General features: G+C 48.9%; 1 protein-coding gene and 1 pseudogene across 1 annotated transcript in view; both read left to right on the forward strand.

The window, feature by feature from the left end:
- LOC131765157 (polycomb protein SUZ12-like) overlaps positions 1–11,199 on the forward strand; it is a 63,434-nt gene extending 52,235 nt beyond the window's left edge. Inside the window, 1 exon segment of the mRNA XM_067006906.1 lies at positions 10,876–11,199. Coding sequence (XP_066863007.1) covers positions 10,876–11,199 — 324 coding nt within the window.
- Positions 11,200–20,810: 9,611 nt separating this feature from the next.
- Positions 20,811–20,919, forward strand: LOC131765993 (5S ribosomal RNA; annotated as a pseudogene).
- The last annotated feature ends 5,657 nt before the right edge of the window (positions 20,920–26,576 follow it).

A 26,576-nucleotide genomic window follows, 5' to 3' on the forward strand; every position in this document is an offset into this window, starting at 1 on the left:
ATACGTATATCCCCACATCCCCTCCCTCCTGCATCTCCCTCCCACCCTCCTGATCCCACCCCTCTAGGTGGTTGCAAGGCACTGAGCTGATCTTCCTGTGCTGTGCAGCTGCTTCCCACTAGCCAGGTATTTTACATTTGGTATTGTATATTTGTCAATGCTACTCTCTTACTGCCTCCCAGCTTACCCTTCCCCTTCCCCGAGTCCTCAAGTCCATTCTCTATGTCTGCGTCTTTATTCTTGCCCTGCCCCTAGGTTCATTAGAACCTTTTTTTTTTTTTTAGATTCCATATATATGTATTAGCATACGGTATTTGATTTCCTCTTTGTGACTTACTTCACTCTGTATGACAGACTCTAGGTCCATCCACCTCACTACAAATAACTCAGTTTCATTTCCTTTTATGGCAGAGTAAGAGTCCATTGTATATATGTGCCACATCTTCTTTATCTGTTCGTCTCTCGATGGACACTTCGGTTGCTTCCCTGTCCTGGCCACCGTAAATAGTGTTGGCAGGCGGATTCTGTACCACTGCACCACCAGGGTAGTCCCCAGAGTTTATTTCTTAAGGGAGGCCCTCCTCAAGCTGCATCAGTCTCTTTCCTGCTGACGTAGACTCCCACAGCCTTACATAACTGCTCCTTCATAGCACCATACACAGTTTGAATTTCTCACATATTTTAAGTGCCTTTTCTATAACCCTGTGTTCTACTGAACCTTTCCCTCCTGTCTCATCAGGTTATGTCCAGTGCCTACCAGTGCTTGACATATCTTAGGGGCTCAGTAAGTGTCTGTTGAATCCATAATTGGAGAGAGAGGACAAGGCTTAGGAGGGCAGATCAAGGCTTTGTTTTCTTCATGTTGAGTAGAAGATGGTTCAAAGCAGGAGCCCTTGAACCTGAGCCTCTTCCCCGGTGAGCGGGGATCCAACCCGAGCCCCCTGCAGTGGAAGCGTGGAGTCCTAACCTCTGGACTACCAGGGAAGTCCCCCGTGTACCTTTAACTGAGGTCAGAAGCTCCAGCGCAGAATAGGAGGCACACAAGAGGCGGATGAGGTTGATTTGCTCCGAGGTGAGGCGCACGGCATCCCGTTGGTGGGTCTGGCGTGGGACGTAGGCTGACCAGAAGTGAGGGAAGGCCAGGGCTTGGTTTGGGGCTTGGAACTCCTTGGGCTTCTCATCGCCTCCTCAGCTGGCACAGTGCTCACTGTGCCCAGAAGTCACCTGTAACGCATTGTTTTTTTCTGTGGTACTTGGATGCCCATCAGGGTGGCTCACGGTGACCCCTGTAGCCCCCAGCATCCATGGCATGGCACTTTCTAGGTCACTATGGTAACATAGTTCCAATGTGACTAACCTGTGGTCTCGGAGGCCCCCAAACTACCCCACTATTCCCCAGCAGCCACGGGGACACCTTATGTGTCCCCTTGGTGCCTGCGCACCCACGAGACCGTCTTTCAGCCCGTCCAAACTGGTGTGGCCGTGGCTGAACTTGCGCAGATTAACAGCCTGGAGCCCATTGTGGTGCAACAGCCTCAGGACCAGGGGCATGTCGTTGTGGCTGGAGGGAGGTCAAGACAAGTGGGTGGGCCCCTTAGGTCTTGGGATCAGGCAGGATACATTGCCTGGCCTGGGGCAGCCTGAGGTAGCCTCACACCACGCTTGTGTGGGCACCTCCGGACCTCCTCCGCTGCCCAGGGCCAGGCTAGGCCCCCAACGGCCCCAAGCATCCTTCACACACTGCAGCCACCCGTCCACAAGCGGGAAGTCCCGCATCAGGGCCCGCGTGCGCTCCCGCGGACTTTGGGTACTGGAGGTGGCCGGCGTGGTGTGCACACGGGTTACCGGCCACAGCAGCAGACCCAGCAGGAGCAGCAGACCCAGTAGAGGCCGCTGGTGGAGTGCACGGGGACCCTCGAGGCCCCCCAGATCACAAGCTGCACAGGGCCAGGCAGGCGGGCAGAGGCGGCGGGTCTGAGAGGGGCGGGTGATGGGGTTGTGCCCGTCGACACAGGCCACCCAGCGGCACGGCCTCGCGAGGGGCCCTGGGTGAGGGAGGCGATACAGGGTCAGAGGACCCTACGACCCGTGTGCGGAGAGCCGTGATCCACGAAGCTCGGAAGCCACAGGGCAGCACTGCCCTCCCGGCCCCTGCTCAGAGGCAGGTCCCGCGGTCTCAGCTGGCCTCTGCTGAGAGCCCACTGGCCTCCCATCGTGGGTGCCCTCTGCCCCCGGCCCTCTTCCCACTCCCACTGCTCCGAGGGGGCGCCCTAGGTTGCTGTCCCCTGCCTCTAAACTTCCTGTCCAAGCTGGGGTGCTTCTCTCAGGGGGCCACTTTCAGCCCAAGGCCTCCCGGGAGCACACCTCGTCCCCATCCGCCTGCAGCAGGCCCCGCCCACGCCGAGGGCTGCGTGCGAGTGTCTCTGTGGCCACAAGTGCTCTGGGCTCCCGGTTTCCCGGTACCGGGCCATTGGGGCTGGTATGGGGGAAGAGATAGTTTCTGGAAATGGTGGCGGGTAATAACCTTGTGAGCTCTGGATTCAGGTAGGGGCCCTCTGCCCCCGGCCTTCTCTCTCCACCTACTTGACTCTCCAGCCTTCATGACCATTCTCTGGGGACTTCAACCAGCACCTGGGACCTATCAGGAACCTCCCCCACTTCGGTCAGCCAGCCTCAGGAAAGAGCGCCCTCAGGAGTTGCTACACCCCCCCAGGGCCCGAATAGAGGGACTTTGGGGATGTGAACTGAACAACCTTCTGGGGAGAGTCAGCGACCCTTTTACTCACCAGAGCAGGAACCCAGTCCATACGGTATTTGAGTGGAAGGAAATGAAGTCATTTCCATGGCAGCAGAGCCCCCAGTGCAGCACCCTTCCTCCCAGAGCTGCCGCTGGCTGTCCTTCTGGCCAGGATCGCTCCTACCTCAGTGTGGAAGGCCCGGCCTCGTGGAGAAGTATAGGTTCTGAGGAGAGATCTGGCACCTGGCTTCTGCTGCTCCACTTGCCTTCTCTCGTGGCCCTTGTGGCTCTAGCTTTCCCAGAAACCTCAAGGGCTAAGTGCCTGTGCTCGCTCAGAGGCTGCACGCCATTCCCCATTTCCAGCCTCAGGCCCTCCCCCTAGCTGCCTCCTCTAGGGACCCCTTCCCCCCACCACCTCCCCACACAGTGGGGATGTGCCTTCTCACAGAAGCTCAACCACTGAGATGCTTTAGGGACTGTGCCCAAACTCCTTCATCCCCAGCCTCTCAAGTTTTTGCTCTGATCCCTGGCACCCCCTGGAGCTGCTCCACCTTTGGAACCTTTCCCGGGTGGCAGGAGTGCCTAGCACAGGTGTAGTGACCTAAGTCTGAGCTGTGGCGACCTTTAGAAATCTGTAACAGAAAAACACTTTGCCGAGCAGTAGGGAACGCCACTGGGGACAGAAGGGGCTGGGAATAAAGGAGCATGTGAACCTCGGGGCAGGGTGCGTGCTGCTTGACTCTCCATCCTGTTCTTGCTTCGGGGAGCAGGAAATGGGGGGTTGTGGGGGGGGGTCGGGTGGGAACCTTGTGAGCTTTGCCATGACCCTCTCTTGAGAATGGCTCAGCCAGCAAGATTCTGTGGAGTCCGCCTCCTGGCACCATGCTACAATCGCCGGATTTGGGGTCGGGAGCAAAGATCTTCGTCTGACTCTTGCGGAGCGCGCTTTCTCTTGGGCGCACGTCTGGCGACTGGCTCCTGCTCCACTTCCACCTTTGCTGGCGTGGCCGAAGGAACATCCCCGTAGGCCCAGTAGCCACCAGCGCGGCAGTATGTCTCCCCATGGCAGCCCAACTGCGTTTCCCCACACCCTCGGTTGAGGACGTGGCAGTGACCAGCTGTACGAGGAGAAACGGGAGCCGCTGCTGCAGCAAAGAAAATCAAAAGTGATCAGTCCCTTCTGCTGTGCACAGTCTCCTGGCCGAATCTCCCTCTCTCATGTCTCTCCCAGTTTCTGGCCAGAGACCTTTCATCTCCTGGACATCCAAAACACAGCCTTGGCCCATCACCTCTCGGAGTCCCTGGAGAAGGGACCCTGGCTGCAAAAGCGATTCCTAGGGCCTACGGCTGCAGCAGATGAGGGAGTCCCTTCACCGTTTCCAGGGAAAACAGTAGAACCCGAAAGTCATTGCAAGCATGATCCTCTCCATCTCTCCCTTCCACAACAGAGAAAACATTTCTTGCAGTCTGTCACTTGTGAGGCTTTAATGGAAATATCGTTCAAGTTTTGGAAAAAGGTAATCTAATATAAGTTGGTTCAGAACCCCTCCCACCTTGGCAACCCCTCTTGGGTCCCATTTTTACAGTGTCTGTTTCAACCACACGGAACTCTAGTCCTCTGATCCTTTTATCTCGATAAGAACAAGGCCACATACTGAGGCAGAGTGATCGGGAGACTCAGAACCGGGTTCTGGGTACCATGTCTAGGCTCACATCAACCCAGCCTCCTGGGACACCATCTCCTCAGCCCTCCAGTCTCACTAGCACTTCATCACGCCCCCTTGGTTCTTCCGTTCCTGCCATCAATAGGGCACCACCGTCGGCCCTAGTACTCAGCCGCTCAGTATGGGATGTGTCTGACGGGACCGAGCTAGATGTCTACACGACAGCACAGAGGTGCCTGGGTTTGAAGGTGCGGTTCAAGGGTGGCCCTCTTCCTCAAACTGCTCCATTGACCATTCGCCAACAACAATGCACTTGTCTTTTGCTAAGAGGCCCATCAGGAAAGGGTCTGAATGGAAGCATCCTGTAGCCCAAAGGGGAAGGCTCCTTTGATAAAGATCAGAACCTTCCCGCACACTTGTCCAGGGATGACCTTTCACTTGTCCTCAGCAGTGAGCACTGTGGGTCCTTGAAGGTGCCGCGGGTCACTGGTATTCGTTACAGCTGGGAAAGTGCTCAGGTGTTATGTGCTGGGCAAGCCCCAGGGAACATGTGGCAGCCAGGGGAAGTTGTGCGTACACCATGCCTCTTGGACAGATGCCCGGTCTCGGTGTACCTCGTGCACTGCCCTCTCAGGGAACGTAGGACAGGTTAGAGTAAATGCAGAAGGTCTGGTGAGGGATTCTCTCTCAGACAACCAAAGAGATTGGTCTCTGGTGGAGAACCGGTAGGGAAGTATCTCTGAGGGCAGCAGCACGTTTGCATCGTTACCCTGCCATGGAAACTGTGAGAAGGCCTGTGAGGTCATCACTAGCCAGTGAGGTCCTATAAGGAACGTGTGAGTTGAGGGGCAGGCTTCAGGAGGAGGGGCAGTTCTGTGGAGGAGAGCAGGGTGGAGGCAGTGGTACTCTGCCTGGGCCCTCACACCGGGGCCTCCCCACCCATGCCCTAGTCTAGTAGACACCCCACGTGGGGCGTGCCAGTGGGCTGGCACAGCCCCAGGGGCCACAGGAGGGCAAGAGAGACCCACATCCTGAGATCGGCTTGAGAGGCAAGATGAACGTTAGGAGGCAGCTAGGTTGTACGGCCCTGACCCTAAGAGGCAGAGATTTGTGTGGACTGGGGAATCAGGGAAGGCTCCTTGGCAGTGGGCCTGAAGGACAAGTGACATGTGGACCCATGGGGAAGAGAGGGCAGACATTCCACTTTGGAAGAAGAATAGCAGAGACACACTCTTCTCGACCTTGTCCTGCCCCAAATATAGATTCATAGAACCCTCCCATTTTTACACCCGAGGGCTTAAAAACCCTGAGATGTGAAGGGGCCTACCCAGTGTTACACACGTCGTGGAGAGGTGTTGTGCTCAATGGTTACGTTCATGTTGGGGCCCCGGATTCCCAGCTGATAGGTACGTGAGGACGAGCTCATGCCGTTTCAAACATTTCCAAGGTGATACTGAGAGAGATGTTAAAGGTGCAAAATGAGGGTGCTGAATGACCTCACAAAGTGGGAATGGTGGGCCCACTTTAACGTGAAAGTCCAAACAAATTCCTGTCGAAAGGACATCGTACCGAATGATCACATAATCATGACACTCGCCCTCTCCCCTAGAGGTAAATATCATTAGAATCCTCTCTCTCCCTCTCTCCACCATGAAAGGATGAGAGAAAGGCTCAGCAGCAGCCCCCGTGAAAGACATGGTCAACACCGTGAAGAAGTGTTACTAAGACGATTTGGTCCGTCTCAGAGAAGGAAAGAGACGATTCTGCCCTTAGCCTGAGCAGGCCAACAGGAAGGAAGCACATTTGGGGCAGCCTTGGATAGTGTGGAAATGAAAGAGAACCTTCTTTAGGCGGGGACTCCCTGTTGCCGACCTTGGAAAAGCAAAGATGGGACATTCGTGTACTTGGGCTGTTGCAGAGGGGATGTGCCCAGGAGGTAGAGACTGCTTGGACTACCATTTTAGAGGTTGGGCCACCCTGGTTGAGAAGCACAGCACCTTGTTCTCCTAAAGTGCTTGAATCAGCGGGTGCCCCTTAGGACAGACAAAGTCAGGCCTCATTGGAGCAGACTGCCTTTGGGAGTGGTAGAAGGTGAAGTGTGAAGGGGAATGCTCTGGAGGAGGTTTGTCGTGGCAGGTGGGCCAGCATGAGACCATTCAGATTCTCCAAGGCTCCAGAGATGACTTGGCCGGGAGCATCCCTGTGATGTGGTGCGGGGACTCCAACCTTAACAGGACCTGGCTGGGCATCTGGGGAAGGCCCAATAAACAGTTTCTTAACTTCGGAGAGTGAGAGACTCACCTGGGGACTTCCACAAAAGCACTTTAAAAGACTTGTACCTGGATTCTTGAGACAACCCTCAGAAAACTTATCTAGATTTGGAGTAGGGCTCAGGAAGTTGCCACTTGTGTGTGTGTGTGTGTGTGTGTGTGTGTGTGTGTGGTGCGTGGGCCTCTCACTCTTGTGGCCTTTCCTGTTGCGGAGTGCAGGCTCAGCGGCCATGGCCTACAGAGCCAGCCGCTCTGCGGCATGTGGGATCTTCAGGACCGGGGCATGAACCCGTGTCCCCTGCATCGGCAGGCGGACTCTCAACCACTGCGCCACCAGGGAAGCCCTAAGTTGCACTATTTAAATAAGCTTCCTGGGTAGTCCCAGCACAGTGGTCCATGTATATCGTGACCAAATGATTGTGCCTTCTCGGTTGCTTTGTGGAGTCAGAGTGGGCCGTATTTAAAACGGCAGCAGGCATACGTATAAACAGGGAAAATTCAAGGCAAACAGAGCTATATGGTTACAGTATGCATGAATCAGATCTGAGAAAAGCTAGCCTGGTGGTTAAAGAACACAACGCTTAGGACAGACAGACCAGATTCTGTCCTACTTACTTGTGTGAGTTTGACCAAGTTCTTTTATCCTCCTGACTGTTTGCTCATATGGAAAAGAGCTATGGCTGTACATTGAGCACACTATTCTCTTTTGGCAAAGGTTGCTCTGGGTCTATTTGTGTTCTCTACAATCCTTGCCAGCGTGCAAGCATTTGTACGTCGTCTGATGAAGTATTACATTTGACTTTCAACTGTTCATTACTTTGGGCAAAGACTGCAGGGCCCCATCGGGGGTCCTCGAGGTGCAGCCCGGCCTGGGCCCCCGGCCACTGTGGCCACTGCCCAGGCCCTTTTCCTGGAATCCTACACAAAATTGTTAGAAAGATACACAGTCTATTGTAAATATTCACAAATGATTGTTGTTGCTTGCTTACTATCCTATTAAACGTGTAAAATCCATAAAACACTTTTCATTCACAGTTAAATATGAATTTTTACGTTTCTAATTATGTCTCTGCTCTTCACAATTGTCCTTAATGAATCAGAGACTGTGACATCACTAGTTAAAATTGAGCTTGTTAAAAAAATAAAACTCACGCCCACCGAACCTACTGAAACACAATCTGCACTTTTTCAACCTCCCTGGTGTACTTGTATACCCATGAGGAGTTGAAAGTTACATTTCTACCTCGACATGTGTTCTCTGTCTGAGAAATACACACATTTTATCCACTTTGATATAAATAAAAGACTCAAAAATGCATATGCCTCTTTTGAAACCATCATTTTATCATTTCTTTTCCAGATAAGTATAGTCTCTATACTGGTTTTGTGGATCACATGCCATACTCTTTTCTTGTACTTAGAAATAAGGTAGAGAAAGTTACTTTGTAAAAAATATATATATATTATATATATGTATACATATCTATATATATATATATATTATTGAATAATGGAAGACACTCTTCTAAATCAAAACCAGTTCTCTTAACTTGCTGTTTTCTTCTTAGGTCACATTATGAACTCTTTCCGTGGCCACAGGGCACGTGTACTTTTAATTTCAAGGACTGCTGATATTCCAGGACGTGGCCATTGATTTCTTTCAAGAGAGGTGAGAAAGCCTGGACCAAGATCAGGAGGAATTATACAGGGATGTGATGTGAGAGAAGTATAAGAACCTTCTCTCCTTGGGTGAGGATACCTTCCTTCCAGAATTCCTTCTCCAACCAGAGGGTTTAGAGTCCTTCATTGGCAGAATGTCTCCTGGAATCTTCTGCTTCCTACAATAGGGTTTCAGATTGCAACGTTTTAGGACAGTTTGGGAGTTTGTGGGTATAATTCATCTTCCTTTTAAATTGCAGCCTCCATTTTAATATACTTTGGAACTGCTTGGGATGTGTCTCTATGAGCTGAGTACTATTGCTTCTCATTTTCTGTAACAGTTTTCCATGGATTCTTTCGGTTTAAGGTATATTAGAAGGGAAACTTCGATTCTGGGAATTTCCTGGTGATGCAGTGGTTAAGAATCTGCCTGCCAAGGCAGGGGACATGGGTTCAAGCCCTGGTCTGGGAAGATCCCACATGCCGCAGAGCAGCTAAGCCCATTCGCCACAATTACTGAGCCTGCAGACCACAACTCCTGAAGCCCACACCTCTAAAACCAGTGCTCTAAAACAAGTGCAACAAGAGAATCCACCGCAGTGAGAAACCCACACACCACAACAAGGAGTAGCCCCCACTCGCTGCAACTAGAGAAATCCCGTACGTAGCAATGAAGACCCAACGCAGACAAAAATTAATTTATTAATTAATTATTTTTTAAAAGAATTATATCCTTCTATACAACTTCTCTGGGAAGAACAGAGAGATGCCGTGGGAGAGTGAGAAAGACCGATATTTCGTGCACATCTCTCATGCAGGTGCTCTGCTGGCTCAGGTAGATTTATCCCCACCTTACAAATGAGGAAATAAGCTCAGAGAGGTTTAGTAATTTTCCCACAGCCAAACAGCTCTTCAGTGACAGAACCGAGTTATGAACCAAGTCTGTTACCTTCATAGCCTAAGTCCTCATCACAACAAAACTCAACTAATATCTACATTTATCCAATTACATTGCAACCTGGGGAGTTCTTGGCCCAATCCTGAATAAGAGTGAGAAAGAAAGAAACAGCAATGTTCCTACAGTCAACAGAAATTTTTGGAGCAGCCGCTAGATGCCTGGCCCATTTGGGGGTTCAGCAGTGATCAAGATAGGAAGAGTCCTGCTTTCATGAACCAGGTAGTGGGGAGGAGAGACGGGTGAAACTTGGGTGAGGCATTTCACCTTGCTGGACCTCTGTTTGCCCATCTGGAAAATGGGATGGGTGTTCCTCATTTCCTGGGATTGTCCAGCGCTCACATTCTCTGATTCCATAAGAAGCATTTCTTTTCCTGTTTCTGTAAAATTCATTCAGGCCATGAGCTGTGATGAATGTGGTTAGCTGCTCCCCAAATCACTCTGTTCCCACCCTTTTCCTGTGATCAGGTCTTTCCCGAAACATGACTCACAATCAATCGAGTCACAGAACCTGAGGGGCACCCAGCAGAAAACTTCCAACCCTGACTTCTCAGGAGCTCTGCAGCCTACCTGCCAGGTAAACTTAACTCACCTGGCACAAGGTGGCCATCCTTGGTTTCACATCAACATGATCACAGGCACAAACCTCCTTGTTTTTCCATTTTGTCTTTCAGTTACTTGTTGAAACAACTGCACAAATATGCCTTGGATATAAATTCAGGCATCTTCTGGCCCCAGTGCCTACTAATAAATGATTTTCTGCCACTTGAATGATAAAGATAGAACATTTTATCATTCTGCTACCCTTACTATTTGTCATTTTTGTTGATATTTCTATTGAATACATCTTTCACTATTTTAACAATGGAACATTTATTTACATTGTTCCAGACCCAGCCTTTAGTGGTAAAGCTTTCGTTGTTATATTTCTATTGGGTTTCCTTTAAAAATTATTATCTTATCTAACTGGATTAAGTCAATTCTATAAGCGTTTATCTTAGGATATTGCTGAAATTAATACCTAGAGGGCAGGCGTACAAGGTGATTGGACTTGAGAAACTCTATTAGCACAATTAAGTATAAATATTACCTATATGTAAACCAAAGTACATGCCGAGTGAGACTCTCTGACTCTTTTTTACTGTCTGCCCCTCAAGCCTGTGAGAAAGGGAATATTCCCTGCCATCTCAGTAAACAAAGGACCTCACAGTCATCAGCACTTGCAGCCCTCCAATGGGAGCTGGCTGGCCCTGAGGAACTCAGCATATGCAAATACAGAATACTGGCCCCAGAGAGCTGAGGTGCATATCAAAGGAAGGATTTCAGTGAGCCCAGACTCTGGCATCTTCCCATACAAAGAAAAGCGCTGCATTCCTCACCTTGGGAGAGCTGGTTTTCCTTAGTTAACAATCACCTTTGGATGTTCCCTATTACTTGTGCCAGTCCCCCGCCCTGCCTGCTCCCCAGGGTACTTTAGCTCAGGGAGGAAGGAGTGCAGAGGGGCTCCGCTGAATAAGGGGCCTGTGAGCCTCGGGAGGAGTTTTCGGCCGCAGCCGGAACCTGCACCTCCCTTACCCCGTTTCCCCTCAGGACACTCAGGCCGAGCCCCTCCCCACGTCCCCAAGACCCCGTGAGCCAGGCCGAGGGTGGGGGCGAGAGGAGGGACCAAAGTTTCCTGGGACCAGACGCTGGGGTCAGCTCTTTCTGCACAGCAGCGGTGGGTGGCAGCAAAACCCTGCCCCTCAGAAACTGGTCTTGCGCGGCATCCCGGGCACTGGACCAGGCAGAGGGTCCGCGCCCACTTACCCGGCCCGCCGTCCCCACGACTGTCGCGACTTCATCTGCCAGGGCCCCTTCAGAGCCAGCAGCCTCAGTGAGGCCGCACTCCCCTCAGGCTCCAGGGCAGTTCCCTGACGGCTGAGGGAAGACACCCCGAGCAGGGAGTTCCAGCTCTGCGGAAACGCGGGCTCTGTTCTGGGCGCAGGGGATGGGGCCCTCCGACCTGATGCCTTCCGGGAGGGAGGGCGGCGCCCAGGGCAGGAGCCACCAGGACTGCGGGGCCCCATCCGGGGTCCTGGAGGTGCCCGGCCTGGGGCCCCGCCCACTGTGGCCACAGCCCAGGCCTTTTTCCTGGAATCCTACACAAAAATGTTAGAAAGATACAGTCTATAGTAAATATTCACAAATGATTGTTGTTGCTGTGCTTACTATCCTATTAAATGTGTAAAATCCATAAAACTCTTTCAGTTCAAAGTTAAATATGAATTTTTACGTTTCTAATTATGTCTCTGCTCTTCACAATTGTCCTTAATGAATCAGAGACTGTGACATCACTAGTTTAAATTGAGCTTGTTAAAAAAATAAAACTCAGGCCCACTGAACCTACTGAAACACAATCTGCACTTTTACAATCTCTCCAGTGAACTTGTATACCCGTGAAGAGTTGAAAGGTACATTTCTACCTCGACATGTGTTCTCTGTCTGAGAAATACACACATTTTATCCACTTTGATATAAATAAAAGACTCAAAAATGCATATGCCTCTTTTGAAACCATCATTTTATCATTTCTTTTCCAGATAAGTATAGTCTCTATACTGGTTTTGTGGATCACATGCCATACTCTTTTCTTGTACTTAGAAATAAGGTAGAGAAAGTTACTTTGTAAAAATATATATATATATTATATATGTATACATATATATATATATATATATATATATATATATATAAAATTGAATAATGGAAGACACTCTTCTAAATCAAAACCAGTTTTCTTAACTTGCTGTTTTCTTCTTGGGTCACATTATGAACTCTTTCCGTGGCCACAGGGCATGTGTACTTTTAATTTCAAGGACTGCTGATATTCCAGGATGTGGCCATCGATTTCTCTCAAGAGGAGTGAGAAAGCCTGGACCAAGATCAGGAGGAATTTTACAGGGATATGATGTGAGAGAAGTATAGCAACCTGCTCTCCTTGGGTGAGGATACCTTCCTTCCAGAATTCCTTCTCCAACCAGAGGGTTTAGAGTCCTTCATTGGCAGAATGTCTCCTGGAATCTTCTGCTTCCTACAATAGGGTTTCAGATTGCAACGTTTCAGGACAGATTGGGAGTTTGTGGGTATAATTCATCTTCCTTTTAAATTGCAGCCTCCATTTTAATATACTTCGGAACTGCTTGGGATGTGTCTATATGAACTGAGTACTATTGCTTCTGTTAGAGTCCTTACAATATTTTATTGTCTTATTTTCTGTAACAGTTTTCCATGGATTCTTTGGGCTTAAGGTATATTAGAAGGGTGACTGCGATTCTGGTACTTCCCTGGTCTTGCAGTTGTTAAGAATTCATCTGCCAGTGCAGGGCACTCGAGTTCGATCGCCAGTCCGGGAAGATCCCACGTGCCACCGAGCTACTAAGCCTGTGGGCCACAACTACTTAGCCAGAGTGCCACAACTACTGAACCCGGTGTGTCTTGAGCCCGTGCGCCATTTATTTTTTGGAGAATAAACCCACCTCTGAGTGATTAAAATGTAGACCAACTAGTCAAAATGGTTTATCACCTGTTCTTCTAAAACACTGATCAATGGAACAAGTTGTACTAGGGATAACAGTGGAATTGTATTCTGGAGTTCTTATCGGCAATACGGTTTATGTCCTTGATGCTGGATCACGACATTTCAATTGTATAACTGCTATTAATTTTCTCTTTGTTCAACGATTAAATTCTCACGTGATCTGAGTTCACACTGGAGTCATCCTTGTTGGTTTCTGTCTATTGCAGATTTCTTCCAGTATGAAAGGACAAGAGCAATTCGGCTTACTTTACAAAATGTCTTCAAACTAAATGATGATATAATCTACATTCAATTAATTTATACATACCTTACTGTAGATCAGGGTTTGTTATGATGGCAGAGCCCGACACTTATGTAATACGGAAACCTTTATGTGCACTGGTTCAAGTCCTCTTCTTAAGAATATGTGTATAATCAACATTCTTTCACAAATTACCCAATTTAATTCACCATAGCATTACTCATATTAACTAAATGGAAAATCCTTGGCTATATACAGATCCAGAAAGGGCCAAAAATCATCAGCCCCCATGGATTATTACAACCCATTGCTGAGGTATTCAAATTACTTTTTAAAGAACCACTATGTCCATCAACATCATCTATTTATATATTATTGCTCCAATGCTAGCCTTAACCCTGGCTCTCACAAAATGAATTCCTCTTCCCATATTTTATCCACTAATTAATATGAATGTAGTCATATTATTTATATTAGTCATATCACACCTAGCCATTTATTCCATCCTCAGATCTGGATGAGCTTCACATTTAAAATACTCACTCACTGGAGCTCTAGGGACAATAGCACAGACAATCTCATACGAAGTAATGTAGCAGTTATCCTATTCTCAGTCTTTCTAATAAATGGATCATTTACACTTTCAACAGTAATTATTACACAAGAACACCTATAGCTAATTTTATCCTGACCCCTACCCCGAATTTGATTATCTCTGCAGTAGCAGAAATCCAATGAAGCCCCACTTGATTTAACAGAAGTAGAATCAAAACCTGTATATGTCTTCAATGTAGAAAATGTAGCAGGCCCATTCACGCCATCCTTCCTAGAGAATATGTCAATTTCCTTATAATAAACATTTCCACAACAATCCATTTTTAGGAGCATTTGACAATCCCTAGGTGCCAGAACTATAGATTCTTTCATCTGTGACTATAGTTTTTTTTCAAAAATAATTTTTATAGTTTTACTACCTTTAAACAAAATGTACTGCATTGCTGTGGAGTATCCCTTCATAGGGGCGTGCATGGTTCATTTCTGCATCCGCTTGTGGTGGCCTTCAGGTTCTTTCAGGTTTGGCTCCTGTGGCTGCGGAGTCCATGTCCATGTGTTCTGGTGCAGGGCTGGTGGGTTTGTGTTCAGCTGGGAGGAGCACTGCGGGTCTGTGTTGTGCAGGGACTTCGCTATCTGAGGCCCGATTGTCTCAGAAGTGGTTGCGTTCCCCCGCTGCGTACCAGGCTTTCCATTGGTCCACATCCTGCTGATATTTGATACTATGTCTTTCATGTCTGCCATTCTGGTAGGTGTATGCACAGTATTTTTCTTATGGTTTTAATCCCTCAGGTGTTAGAGAAGTTGTGCATCTTGTAGTATTCATGGACTATTTCATGTAGTTTTATAAAAGTTTTAAAAATTGTGGTCCAATACACATAACGTAAACTTTACTATCTCAACCATTTTTAAGTGCACATTTCAGGGTCAAGAAGTAATTCGCACTGTTGTGCAAACCTGACCGCCTCGTCCTCCAGCTTTTTCATTTGGCAAAATTGAAACAGTCCCCCTTAAACACACACTCCCCATCATCCCTCCCTCAGCCCCTAGAACTCAACATCCTACTTTCTGTCTCTATGTTTCCAACTGCTCTAGGGGCCTTGTATGAGTGGATCAAGCACTGTTTCTTTTTGTGTGTGTCTATCTTCCATCACTGAGCATAATGCCTGCAAGGCTCATCCCTGCTGCAGCCTGTGTCAGAATTGCCTTCCTTTTTAGGATGAATAACATTCCCTTGTATTGATAGACCATGTTTTTCTTCTCCATTCATCCATTAGTGGACACATGTAATATCTATATTCATTTCTCCTGTCATAATATTTGTGGAATAACGTCAGAAAGTCCTATGAATCAAAAGTCATTTGTGGGCTTCCTTGGTGACGCAGTGGTTGGGAGTCTGCCTGTGGATGCAGAGGACACGGGTTTGTGCCCCGGTCTGGGAAGATCCCACATGCCACGGAGTGGCTGGACCTGTGAACAATGGCCACTAAGCCTGCGCATCCGGAGCCTGTGCTCTGAAACGGAGAGGCCACGGCAGTGAGAGGCCCGTGTACCGCAAAAAAAAAGTCATTTGCCATTAACTTTTTTCTTAAACATTTTTTTTTGTGGTACGTGGGCCTGTCACTGTTGTGGCCTCTCCTGTTGCAGAGCACAGGCTCTGGACGCACAGGCTCAGTGGCCATGGCACACAGGCCCAGCTGCTCTGTGGCATATGGCTCCTCCCGGACTGGGGCACGAACCCATGTCCCCTGCATCAGCAGGCGGATTCTCAACCACTGCACCACCAGGGAAGCCCCTTTCATAAACTTTTTATTGTGAAAAACATCAAAGCTAAGAAAAGGCAAAAATACATGTCAGCTTCACTTGTGTCCAGGAATGAATGCTTTACCGATTCACTTTATTCCCTGTGTGTGTGCTATGCGTGTGCATGTGACTGTTTGCATATATATGCTGTGCATGTGCATAGTTATGTGCACTTGCACACATTAGTGTGTGTATGGGCATATGCATGCATGTGTGTTCATATGCTAGTGTGTGAATATATTTGTGCTGTGCACGTGCATATGTTTGTGTGTTGCGCTTGCCTGGGTGCACACCTTTGTGTTTGCTGGAACCACTTGCAAGTTGGTTGCAGACTGAATTGTGCTCCAGATATGTCCACACGTACCTGCTCTAACAATCCTGCATAGCCACGTAAAGGTCACAGATCTCAGGGATTTAAATGGATGGAGCAGGATGGCCTGACACAGAGTTAGTCTTCCAATGACTGTCACTACCTCAGTAACATCCTTCATACCTTCTTTAAGCCCCATTCAGGGTCCAGTTTAGACCCCCATTACATTCACTCACTTGCTCCAGGTCCCCTAAAGCTACAATGTCACAGTTGGAGAGCCCAGCCAAGGCTGGGGGTGCCCCTCCAGTTAGCCTGGCCTCCAGGCCCTGCAGTTGGCTCCTGTGTTCCCATCTCTCAGCCAGGCCCCGACTTGGATGGGGCCACCACCTCTTTCCTCACAGGGTCCCATCGCCCAGTCAAAGGGGTTCATTCTCCCCAAACACAGTATCAGGAGTGGGGCAGTGACAGTGACAGTCCCCACTGGGTCTCCTTCATGTGAGACCCTGTGCTGTGGGAAGAGCAGGTGCCCTGCCCTCAGGAGTGGGGGGCTGGGGTGTGACCTGCTGCCCACGATGGGCAGGCGGGTCCCCGGGTGGGGCGAGCCAGTGTGCAAGGAGTTCCATGGTGGGTTCTCCTCTCCAATGGCTTCTGTGTCCCTACTTCTCCCAGTGCCTCCCCTCGAAGACAGCTCAGTGTCCATGCTGGCTGTCAGCCCCAGGGCATGAGGTCACCTGACCGGAAGCCATGGGAGCCATCAGCCACCGCCTCCTCTACACACACACACAGACGCACACGCTGCAGGGAAGCAGGACCTGAGTGCAGGGCTCTCAGCGGCCCTGAGCGCCCTGCCTGGAATCGGCCAGCGGAATGGACAGACCGGATCTCCCGGCCCGGAACATGCAGGACTGTCCTGCCTGGGCTTCCAGTGTGGCCACCTCCTTCTGGAAGCCTGGGAGTCTGGAATCAGGCCACTTGTTGTCTGTCCTTGCAGCAGACTGGGCTGCACTATAAGAAGAAGTTCACGGCTCACCCGTGGATCCTGACCATCAGGTGGCCAGAGAAATTGGTAACATTTCTGTTTTGCCTGTTGAAATGATTAATGACAAAGATTTTGTTCAGTTTCCTGATGTGGGTGTCCAAAGATGAGAGACCCATGTGTATGATCTGTACCTCCTATGAGATCAGCCCTAAGCTAGTTTAAACATGATCAAGTTTTGTCTATGTGGTACATTTAGACCTCTGCATGTCCCGTCTACTGATTATGTTTAGAGCTAACCATGTGTTGTCTATGATAAGAACATTTCGACCTGACCATGTCTGTGCTAGGACTATAGGGACCTGGGTAGAGACCCGGCCTGGCCTCAGCACTGGGAAGCTCCATGCCTGCATCTGAAGGTCAGTGCTTAGATGTCCGGGGTCTGGAGCTGAGGTGGGCTTGTCTACATAACAGCTTCTCTTCTGAGTGTGGTGACCTGGTCCTCCCAAGGGTCAGTGCTATGGTCAGGGCCTTCGTCTTAATCCCTGCAAGGCTCACCTTCCCTGGGGCTCATGGAGAATCCTCAGGAGGGCTACCTGGCAATAATTCCAATTCACCAGCATGTACATGGTGCATAGAGAGGCAGGTTTAGCTGGTGAATTGATTGCCGGATACCTCAGAGTGGGCAAAAGGCCGATGGGTAACAGCTGAGGCTGCTGCTGACCTCTCCTTCCAGTCTACTGTCCCTACTCAGCAGTGTCCAGAGCTGCCCCTTGGCTTTCAGCCCTGCTGCCCTGTGAGTTTTCTCAATATGTAGGTGAGACGAGAAAGGACTGAGCCTGCCAGCACCAAGGTCGTGTGTTCAACTCTAGCATGAAAGCTTTAAAAACAGTTAAAATCACACAGAACCAAAGGGAAAAGAGGAGTTCTCTGGGACAAGTGTGGTGAGAGGAGACCCACCTGACACTTTTTCCCATCCCAGGAGGTCCCAGGAACCCAGCTTGTTTCCACATTAGGGGAGCCACCAGCAGAGCCATGGTGTCCTGACCAAGGGGACGTGTGACCCCAGGTGCAGGGTCTGCGGAGGTGAGGTCACCCTGGGACTATGGACATGTGACCCAGGTGGAGGTGTCTGGGGAGGAGGGGTCACCTGTTGAGAGAGAAGGTGTGACTTTAGGTGCAGGGTCTGGGGAGGTGTGTCACCCTGGTGAGTGTGGATGTGTGACCCCAGGTATAGGGTGCGGGGACTGTGTGCGTCTTACCACATCTTCATGGGTCAGGATCACATGTACGGGGAGACTGCATATGTGCTCTTTGCCTGCACTGCGTCCTGTCCCCTTTGAGATTTCCAAACTGCATTAACGGTGTTGCCCTAGTTAACCTGTGGTTCCTTTACTTCTCTTAATCTGGTCACAATCATATGAGGTCAGTCATGTTTGAGTGTGCTGCTACTCTGTGTTCTGGTGAGTGACAACACTTGGTGGTATCCTATTAATATCATAGCATATCATATGCCTAATCTATGGGGGTCACCACGGCCTGGGTCCCCCTGGACAGAGGTCAGCTGAGCACAGACTAGCGCCCCCCCCCAAGAATGGTCTCCCACATGCTCTGTGAGGGTACCGTGATGGCCCCTAAGGTAGGAGACTGTGTCTGGGCCTCCAACATCTGTGATGAAGAGGAGTCAAAATGGAATCTCAATTAACAAGACATAATTTTAAGTATTTATTTTAAGTGAAATAAAACACGTCACGTACCCTTTACCATCATCACCATTTTAAGTGCACGTTTCTGAGGCATCAGATCTATTCACTTTCTCGTGGAGCCATCACCACCACCCCTAGAACTTTTCATCTTGCAAAACCCAAATTCCACAACCATGAGAGTCTCCCTCTCCATTCCCTCCCGCTGCCCTGGCCCCCATATCCACTTCAGTCCCTGAGTTGTCGACTCCAGGGCACCCACTGGAGTGGAATCCTGCAGTGTTTGCTCACGGGTCATTTTGGAAGAGCTGACTTTCAGTCTGAAGCTCTGCCTGTTTGCATCTGAAGAATTTGCATTTAAGGAGAGGGTGTATGAGGAAGGGGGTGTATGAGGGACAAAGGTGTCCGGGGTGCAGATGAGCCAGGACCTGACCAGCTGCCTTTTGGGTCCTCTGGTCCCATCTCTTGGTCTGTGCCTCATCTGCATCATCACTGCCCCCACTGGCACCGCTGGGCTGTTGTTGTCTGAGTGAGATTCCCCTGGTGCCCTTGCTCTCCTCCCCTCCTCCTGCTGGTTGGGGCGGGAACTGCTTGCTCTGTGGTCTCTACTCCTGAGGCACGAAGGACCCTGTAGCATGGACCTGAAGAGTGTGGGGTGTGGTCCCAAGAGCATGGGGCCCACATAGGACACAACATCAGGGCGTGACAAGTGCTAGGGCTGCCTCATCACTGACAGAGAATGTTGCCAAGATCCTGCTTGGGAGGGCATGGTGGGTGGCGTGGCACCCTAGAGGCCCCATTCCTATCCTGGAGCTTGCAAAGTGCATCCCCATGGGCTCCAGATTCACTCCATATCTCAGCCATATCACTCTGTCCAGTCTTGAACTCACAAAAACGAGCTCCCTTGTCCACAACATAGGCCTGGTCCTGTTGGTATTAGGATTCTTTAATTTAGGCGTCCTGGGATAGCAGCTCTTTTTAGGCCTGAGAAGGAACAGCTCAGGAGCGTACAACAATTTCAGATGAAACTAATATTCAATGACTATCTCTAACTACTCGGTTGTTGACTTCTATCAGTATTTATTCTCCTGGTTTTAGCTCTGATGTGGGGATTACAGAGAAGTCAACATTTAAATCTTCATTATCTGTGTATTTGTAGCTTCAGTATCATTACTGACCCATAGTTTTTTATGGTTTGAAAGAGTTATTCATTTCATGTATCATGTAGAGGATTTACAATGATGATAGGGCAATTAAGATTACAATAATGGCTAGTAAATTGTTCACATTTTCTCTACCTGTGCATCTATTGTATGTATATGAGTTAGTTTAGATGTCAATATTAGTGAAATAATATAGAGGACTAGAGAACTTATTTTAAAAATCACTATTAATGTGTGATGATGAAAATGTAAAAGTTCTTCCATAATCGGTGATGTTGTATCTTGAGAACCTAGATGAAATTTATATGCCATAGTGATATACAGGATTTTAGCCTATGATTTAACTTTGACCAATCTACATTACTTTTTACTTTTATCTCATTTATTGAGAAAGGCATAATTGTTATGGTGTTGGCTTGAAACTGGTTGAAAAGGACTTGAGTCCTTCCTTATTTTACACTTACATAGATAGGATTCTTGAAACATAGGAAATGGTGGAGAGCATTTGTGTAACCATTCTAGGTTAGGAGTAGGAGTTTCCACTGCTAAGACTTCTTGTTTAGATGCAAATGCTTTTCAAAATATGAAGAGTATTAGCATTACTGCTGCTACTGAGATGAATGAGCCTAAAGACAAAATATTTCATGTTGTGTGTGCCTCAGGGCACACAGACTAATGTAGTGACATCCCTGAGAGGCCAAGAAAGTGCTGCAGGAAGTCATATTTACTACTACAAATATACTTGTGAAGTGAATTTTTGCTCATGCTGAGTTAACTGTAAAACCTGAGAATAGTGGGAATCCGTGTAGGAGCCTCCCATAATAGTGAAGACTGCTCCCATGGACATTAGGTCATGGAAGTGTGCTACTACATAGCATGTATCCTGGAGCACAATGTCTGGGGTTGAGTTGGCTAAGATGATTCCTGTCACGTCCCCGGACATGTTCCGGGGCCACATCCCTGTGAGAGACGAGCGGGATCTGGGGCGGGGCGCCAAGCGCCAAAGGGTTTGCTGGGTCCCTCCCGCCCTGGGCTGGGAGGTCTCCAACCCCTCCACCACCCCGCGGTACCCGAGACCTCCATCCCCCTGGCTGGGCGGGCAGCGGGGCCCTGCCGGGGCGGGCTGGCCGCGGGGCTGGCGGTAAGGCGCACGCGCCAGAGAAGCTGGGCCTCAAGAGGCAGCCCGCGGTCCCCAACCCTGCGTACGGCCATACCACCCTGAACGCGCCTGATCTCGGAAGCTAAGCAGGGTCGGGCTTGGTTAGTACTTGGATGGGAGACCACCTGAGAATACTGGGTGCTGTACGCTTTTTGCCTCCCGCCCCGCCTTCTCCTTTAGTCGCCCGGGGATGAGGCCGCCTCCGCCCCGGCCGGGCACCTCTGCAGGCCCCCACCTCCTCAGGCCCCTCCCACCACAGCGCGCGCCAGAGGGGGCGCTCCCCGCCGGCCTGGCCGGGGCTAGGGCGGCCAGAAGGCGGCTCTGGAAGGCAGCGGCACACCAGACGCTCTGGCGGTGGCTGGCCCGGATCCAGACTCCGCCGCAGGGTCGGGGCTAAGATACACGCCCATGAGTGGAAGTGCCTTATGCGCTGTAGCTCTGTTTTTTAGATGTCTTAGGAAACACCATACACTTCTCCAGAGTGGCCGTTTGCAATTTACATCCCTTCCACCAGCATAACAAGGCTCCCTTTTCTCCATGGCTTATCCTGCATTTCTGGGTTTTACACTTTTTCACGATGGCCGTTTGACCGATGCGAAGTGAGACTTCTTCGTAGTACTGATGTGCATTGCCCGCTTGTTTCGTTGGCCAAAAAGGGCTTATGCGTTTTTTCCCTGAATATATTCAGGAAAAAACCGCATACGCCCTTTTGGGCCAACTGCATCATTGTTGAAATTCTGCCGCTTTTCAGGTGCTTTAAAGGCGGCTCCAATCTACCTCTTGAAAACTGTTTCCTCCAATACTGCCTTGATCTCAAATCCTCTTCATTTCCTTACCTCAGTATATTTTTGGACAATTGTTATCATTTATAACACTGCAGGTTTGTGAATTGCAGTGCCCCTGAGCTCCATTTTTCAACTCGCCTTTTTGGAGTTGGCCGCAAAACCACAGGATTGCTTCAGGCCCTTTTCTGGTTCCAGGGGGCAGGCTGAGCCTTTGGTTAATTCTTCTTCCTGATTGGAAATTAGAGTGACATGTGCCTGTCCAAACACCTAGAGCTGGTCTCTCATTGGTTCCCCCTCTTCCCGTTCATCCTCTGGACAAATTGCAAACTGTACGAAACAGGAGGTTAAATAAAGGTGCTGATTCTCCAAGTGCGGAGATTGTTAGTAAAGCGGCTGGAATGGCAAACCCGAGCACCAGGGATGAAAAATGAGATGTGTTTTAGAAACATTTCCCGATCACACAATGTACCATCCTATGAGTTTCCCATGCATGTTTTAGCTGTAGGAAGATTCCCTTGAACCTGGAGAGTTGGGACCCATGGAATGGGTACCACGCAGTATTACTTTAAAGGGTCTGCATTTGCTCACCCAACCTCACCAATCCTCTTGGCCCCAAGAGTGTCCAGCCTTATGTCTCATCCAGTTGTGTGTCTAGATGTGGTCAATCAGGGTTTCATCACAGCCCCTGAAAGAATTTTGTAAGAATGTTTCTCTCTTTCACTGTTTGTTTTTTTAATTTTTATTTTTTTATAATTTATTTTTTAATGGGGTTCAGCTGATTTTCAATGCTGTGTTTATGCCGTTTTACACCCAGCTGATTCACTTACAGAGAGATATCAATAAATACTTTTTTTTTTTTCGTTACGCAGGCCTCTCACTGTTGTGGCCTCTCCCGTAGCGGAGCACAGGCTCCAGACGTGCAGGCTCAGCGGCCATGGCTCACAGGCCCAGCCGCTCCATGTCATGTGGGATCTTCCCGGACCAGGGCATGAACCCATGTCCCCTGCATCGGCAGGCAGACTCTCAACCACTGCGCCACCAGGGAAGCCCAATAAATACTTTTTAAGATTCTTACTAGGCAGATGTATTCTTCTGCAGTGAATAGGATGTGTTGAGTCCAGTTCATTGAGCAATGAGTAGGTCATGTCTATTACATATTTGGTTTATGGAACGGTATCTGTGCTCACTTGAAACTCTCGTTTTATGCATCACCCCACCTCACCTTTCCCCTTAAGCAGCCATAAGTGTGTTTTCTAAATGTGTGACTCTGTGTTCTGTTTTGTAATTCAGTTCATGTGTAGCAATTTTTCGAAACCCCCGGTAAGTGATATGTTATCATAAGTTTCTTTTTCTGTCTGACTTATTTTACTTAACATCATCGTTCCTAAATATACTCATTATGCTGTTAGTAGCCTTATGATATTGATTTCATGGCTGAGTTATATTCCATTGTACATAAGTACCACAACTTGTTTACCCATTTTTCTCTTTCCTAGGATATTTTCAGTGTACCCAAGCCGAGGTCCTTGCAAACCAAGCAGCCCTAAACTTTGAGGTGCCCGTGTTCTGTCGATTTTTGGTTCTCTGAATATATACGCCAATGAGTGGAAGTGCCCTATGCATTGTAGCTCTGTTTTTTAGATGTTTTAGGAAACACCATACACTACTCCAGAGTGGCCGTTGGCATTTTACATCCCGCTCATCAGTGTCACAAGACTCCCTTTTCTCCATGGCCTGTCCTGCATTTCTGGTTTTTACACTTTTCCAGGATAGCCCTTTTGACAGATGGGAAGTGAGACTTCTTTGTAGTGCTGATTTGCATGTCTTGCTTGTTTGGTTGGCCAAAAAGAGTGTATGCATTTTTGCTAAATATATTTAGGAAAAATACATGTTTTGGCCAACTGCATCATTTGCGAAGTTCTGCCACTTTTCATGTGCTTTAAAGGCGACTCCAACGTACCTCTTGAAAACTTTTTCCTGAAATTTTGCCTTGCTTTCGAATCTTTTTTGTTGCCTTACCTCAGTGTATTTTTGGAAGATCGTTATCATTTATAACCCTGCAGGTTTGTGAATTGCAGTGCCCCTGAGCTCCATTTTTAAGTCCTCTTTTGGGAACTGGCCACAAAACCACAGGATTGCTACAGGCCCTATTGTGGTTCCAGGGGGCAGGCTGAGCCTTTGGTTAATTCTTCTTCCTGATTGGAAATTAGAGTGGCATGTGCCTGTCCAAACACCTAGAGCTGGTCTCTCATTAGTTCCCCCTCTTCCCGTTCATCCTCCTTACAAATTCCTAACTGTACAAAACAGGAGGTTAAATGTGCTGATTCTTCAAGTGGGGAGCTTGTTAGAAAAAAGGCTGCAGGGGTGAAGCCGACTACCAGGAGCTGAGGAGATGACGTGTCATTTCCAAACTCTTCCCGATCAAACGGTGTACCATCTTCTGGGTGTCAGGCATGTTTTAGCTGTAGGTAGAGCCCCTTTCATGTAAGGAGAACACCAGGGATTTTTCCAAATCAGTGTCTCCCCGAACCCCAAATTGGGAAATTTTTAAGCTACGGGTACATGTATGATCATTAAGGGCCTTGGGCAGTAGGCAGAGTCCGAGCTTTAGATGATTGAAATCTTCAGGGCAGAAGAGCTCACCATCGACCTCCTTTAGGTTACATTTTATCTATCGTTGATAGATGATGTAGATATAGTTATGTATTCTTTTGCAGATTTTTTCCCCTTATAGGTTATTACACAATATTGAATGTTGTTCCCCGTGTTATACAGAAGTTCCTTGTTGAGGATCTATTTTATACATCACAGTTTGTATGTGTTAATCCTAAACTCTTAATTTATCCCTCCTCCCGCGTTTCCCCTTTGGTAATAATACGTTCTAAGATTTTATACTTCTCAGACATGGGAGAGTTGAAGGAGAGGTATCATTTTCAATGGAAAAGCAATCAAAACAAGATTGAAGCTTCAGCCAAGATTATCAGATGTATTGTACATCGTTGGAAAGAAATCACGTCATTTCTCTAATGTTGACCTGACAAATAAGACAAAGCCCTCCACTGAACTTGCTTATAATAAAGTGATGGAAATATCAAATGGAAGTGTTAGAAACATCTTATTTTACACGAGCCTTACACACTGCTCTATGTTAATTACAGTTTGGCTCACACATCTGTTCATTGAAGGTACAATGTTCTCAATTTCTGTTACTGATCCTACAGAGTGGTCCCAACAAGGGTCCCCCTGCCCAGGGTCACTGGAGCCAAAAGAATGAGACTGAGTTTGCTTCAGAAGCAAAGGAAACTTTATATTTTGATCAGAGAATGGAGAGGTGAGAGCGTGCGCTCCCCCGTGGGCTGTGGGACAGGCTGCTGGGTAGGGATCCCGGCAGCGTCAGCGGGAGGGAGGGGGCAGAGCTCTCCACGGCCCGGGTTGGCTGGAGCTCAGGCTCTATGTCGCCGAGTCTGCACGGGGCCCCGAGAGCTGAGGTGTCGGCCCAGCCATTTTGCAGTAGGAAATCGGGTCTGAAGTGCCGGGTGTGGGACCTCTGCATGTGGAAACCTAGGAGCATGTGAAATTAGACAAAGCACAAAGGGAAAAAAAGGTTAGATTTTATTTTATTGCCCAGATTCTATTTTTATCTCCCAGGAATTTTTAGTGGGCTTTGCCGGCGACAAACCCCTCCTCTGCCTTTTGTCCCGTTCCTCATTCTTGTGGGGCTGAGGGTGCAGACCCCTCTTCTGTAACTGCTTCGTGCTGAGTTGGGAGTCCTCATACCTGTGGGGGAGGGGCAGAACTGCTCCCTGGCAGCCTCCAGGTGAGGTTGATTGTCCCCAGGCCTCCTCTCTCACTGCTTGTCTGCCTGAGCACCAGCATTGGAAGTGCTTAGATTCTAATGACTTTTAAGGGTCCAGGAAAGAGATGTGCAAAGTTGCTGGGGGGCGGCAGCTTTACCCCACCCCACATTTGTTTGGCCACATTAGGCTGAGGGTTTCTGCCAGCCTAGATGCTCTGACCAGTAGTCTGCGCTTTCTTCAATTAGGCCCCTGAATTAACGTACAAACAGCACCAGGTGTCAGAGCCCTGCCTGCTCAACTCCCAGACAGTCCAGGGCCGGTGATGATCCAGGACCATGACGGCCACTGAGTCAACGGCGTTTTGAAGTAGCCAGGAGTCCAGCCGGTCTCATTGGCTGCCGTCACCGCGGTGTCTGTAGGCTTTTCTATGGTGACAGCGTTATTTACGGTTTCCCCGCCAAGCTTATTAGCTCCGCTCTGGGTGCAGTAAGTCCTGCAAGCAGTAGTCTGCTCTTTTGGGGCACACTCTTGTTGTTTTCTGAGAGAAGCTCCAGGTCAAGTGATGGTCACACGAGTCGTCTTGGGGGTCTGTTGCCCCCGGTTGTCTCTCTGGAGGCTGGAGTTGGAGGGCCTCCTCACTCGAGGTCAGTGTGCCCACGGAGCAATCCCTGCAACTTCAGGGCCTGGTGGGTGGTTAGGATCACCACGTGGGGTCCTTTTCTCTTGGGAGGGACCTGGCCTTGCAGGCTGCTGATTTCCAGGTTTTTCGATACCCTCAGTATCCTGGCCGGATGAGGTGGCGGGCCAAGCCCTTGGTGACCGTAGTTTCTCCTACCTGGAGGGCATTCTTGCGTTGTTCCATTTCAAGTGGTCCCAGTTTTTGCACTGATACTCCAAGGGCGATTCACCTTCGACTGGGAATGTAAAGGTCAAAGGGTTTAGTTAAATTAGGGAGTTCCAGGGCAAGGGTCTGAATTGACTGCTCTTTCCATTCTTCAATGGCCACTTCTGGATTCTATTCAAAAGGATCATCATCTTTTCCTTTCAGTGTTTCATATCGAGGCACAGCTATTAGACTGTAGTTAGGATCCAGATGCAGTAAACCCCGGCCTCCCCAGGAACCCCTAAGCTGTCTTCTAGTTTTAGAAGGGGTACGGCTGCAAATGGCTTCTTCCCTTTCCTGGGGTGGCCTTCTCTGACCTTCTGTGAGAGTGAAGCCCAGGCA

The sequence above is a fragment of the Kogia breviceps genome, chromosome 11 (assembly GCF_026419965.1).
Source record: "Kogia breviceps isolate mKogBre1 chromosome 11, mKogBre1 haplotype 1, whole genome shotgun sequence".
NCBI lineage: Eukaryota > Metazoa > Chordata > Mammalia > Artiodactyla > Physeteridae > Kogia > Kogia breviceps.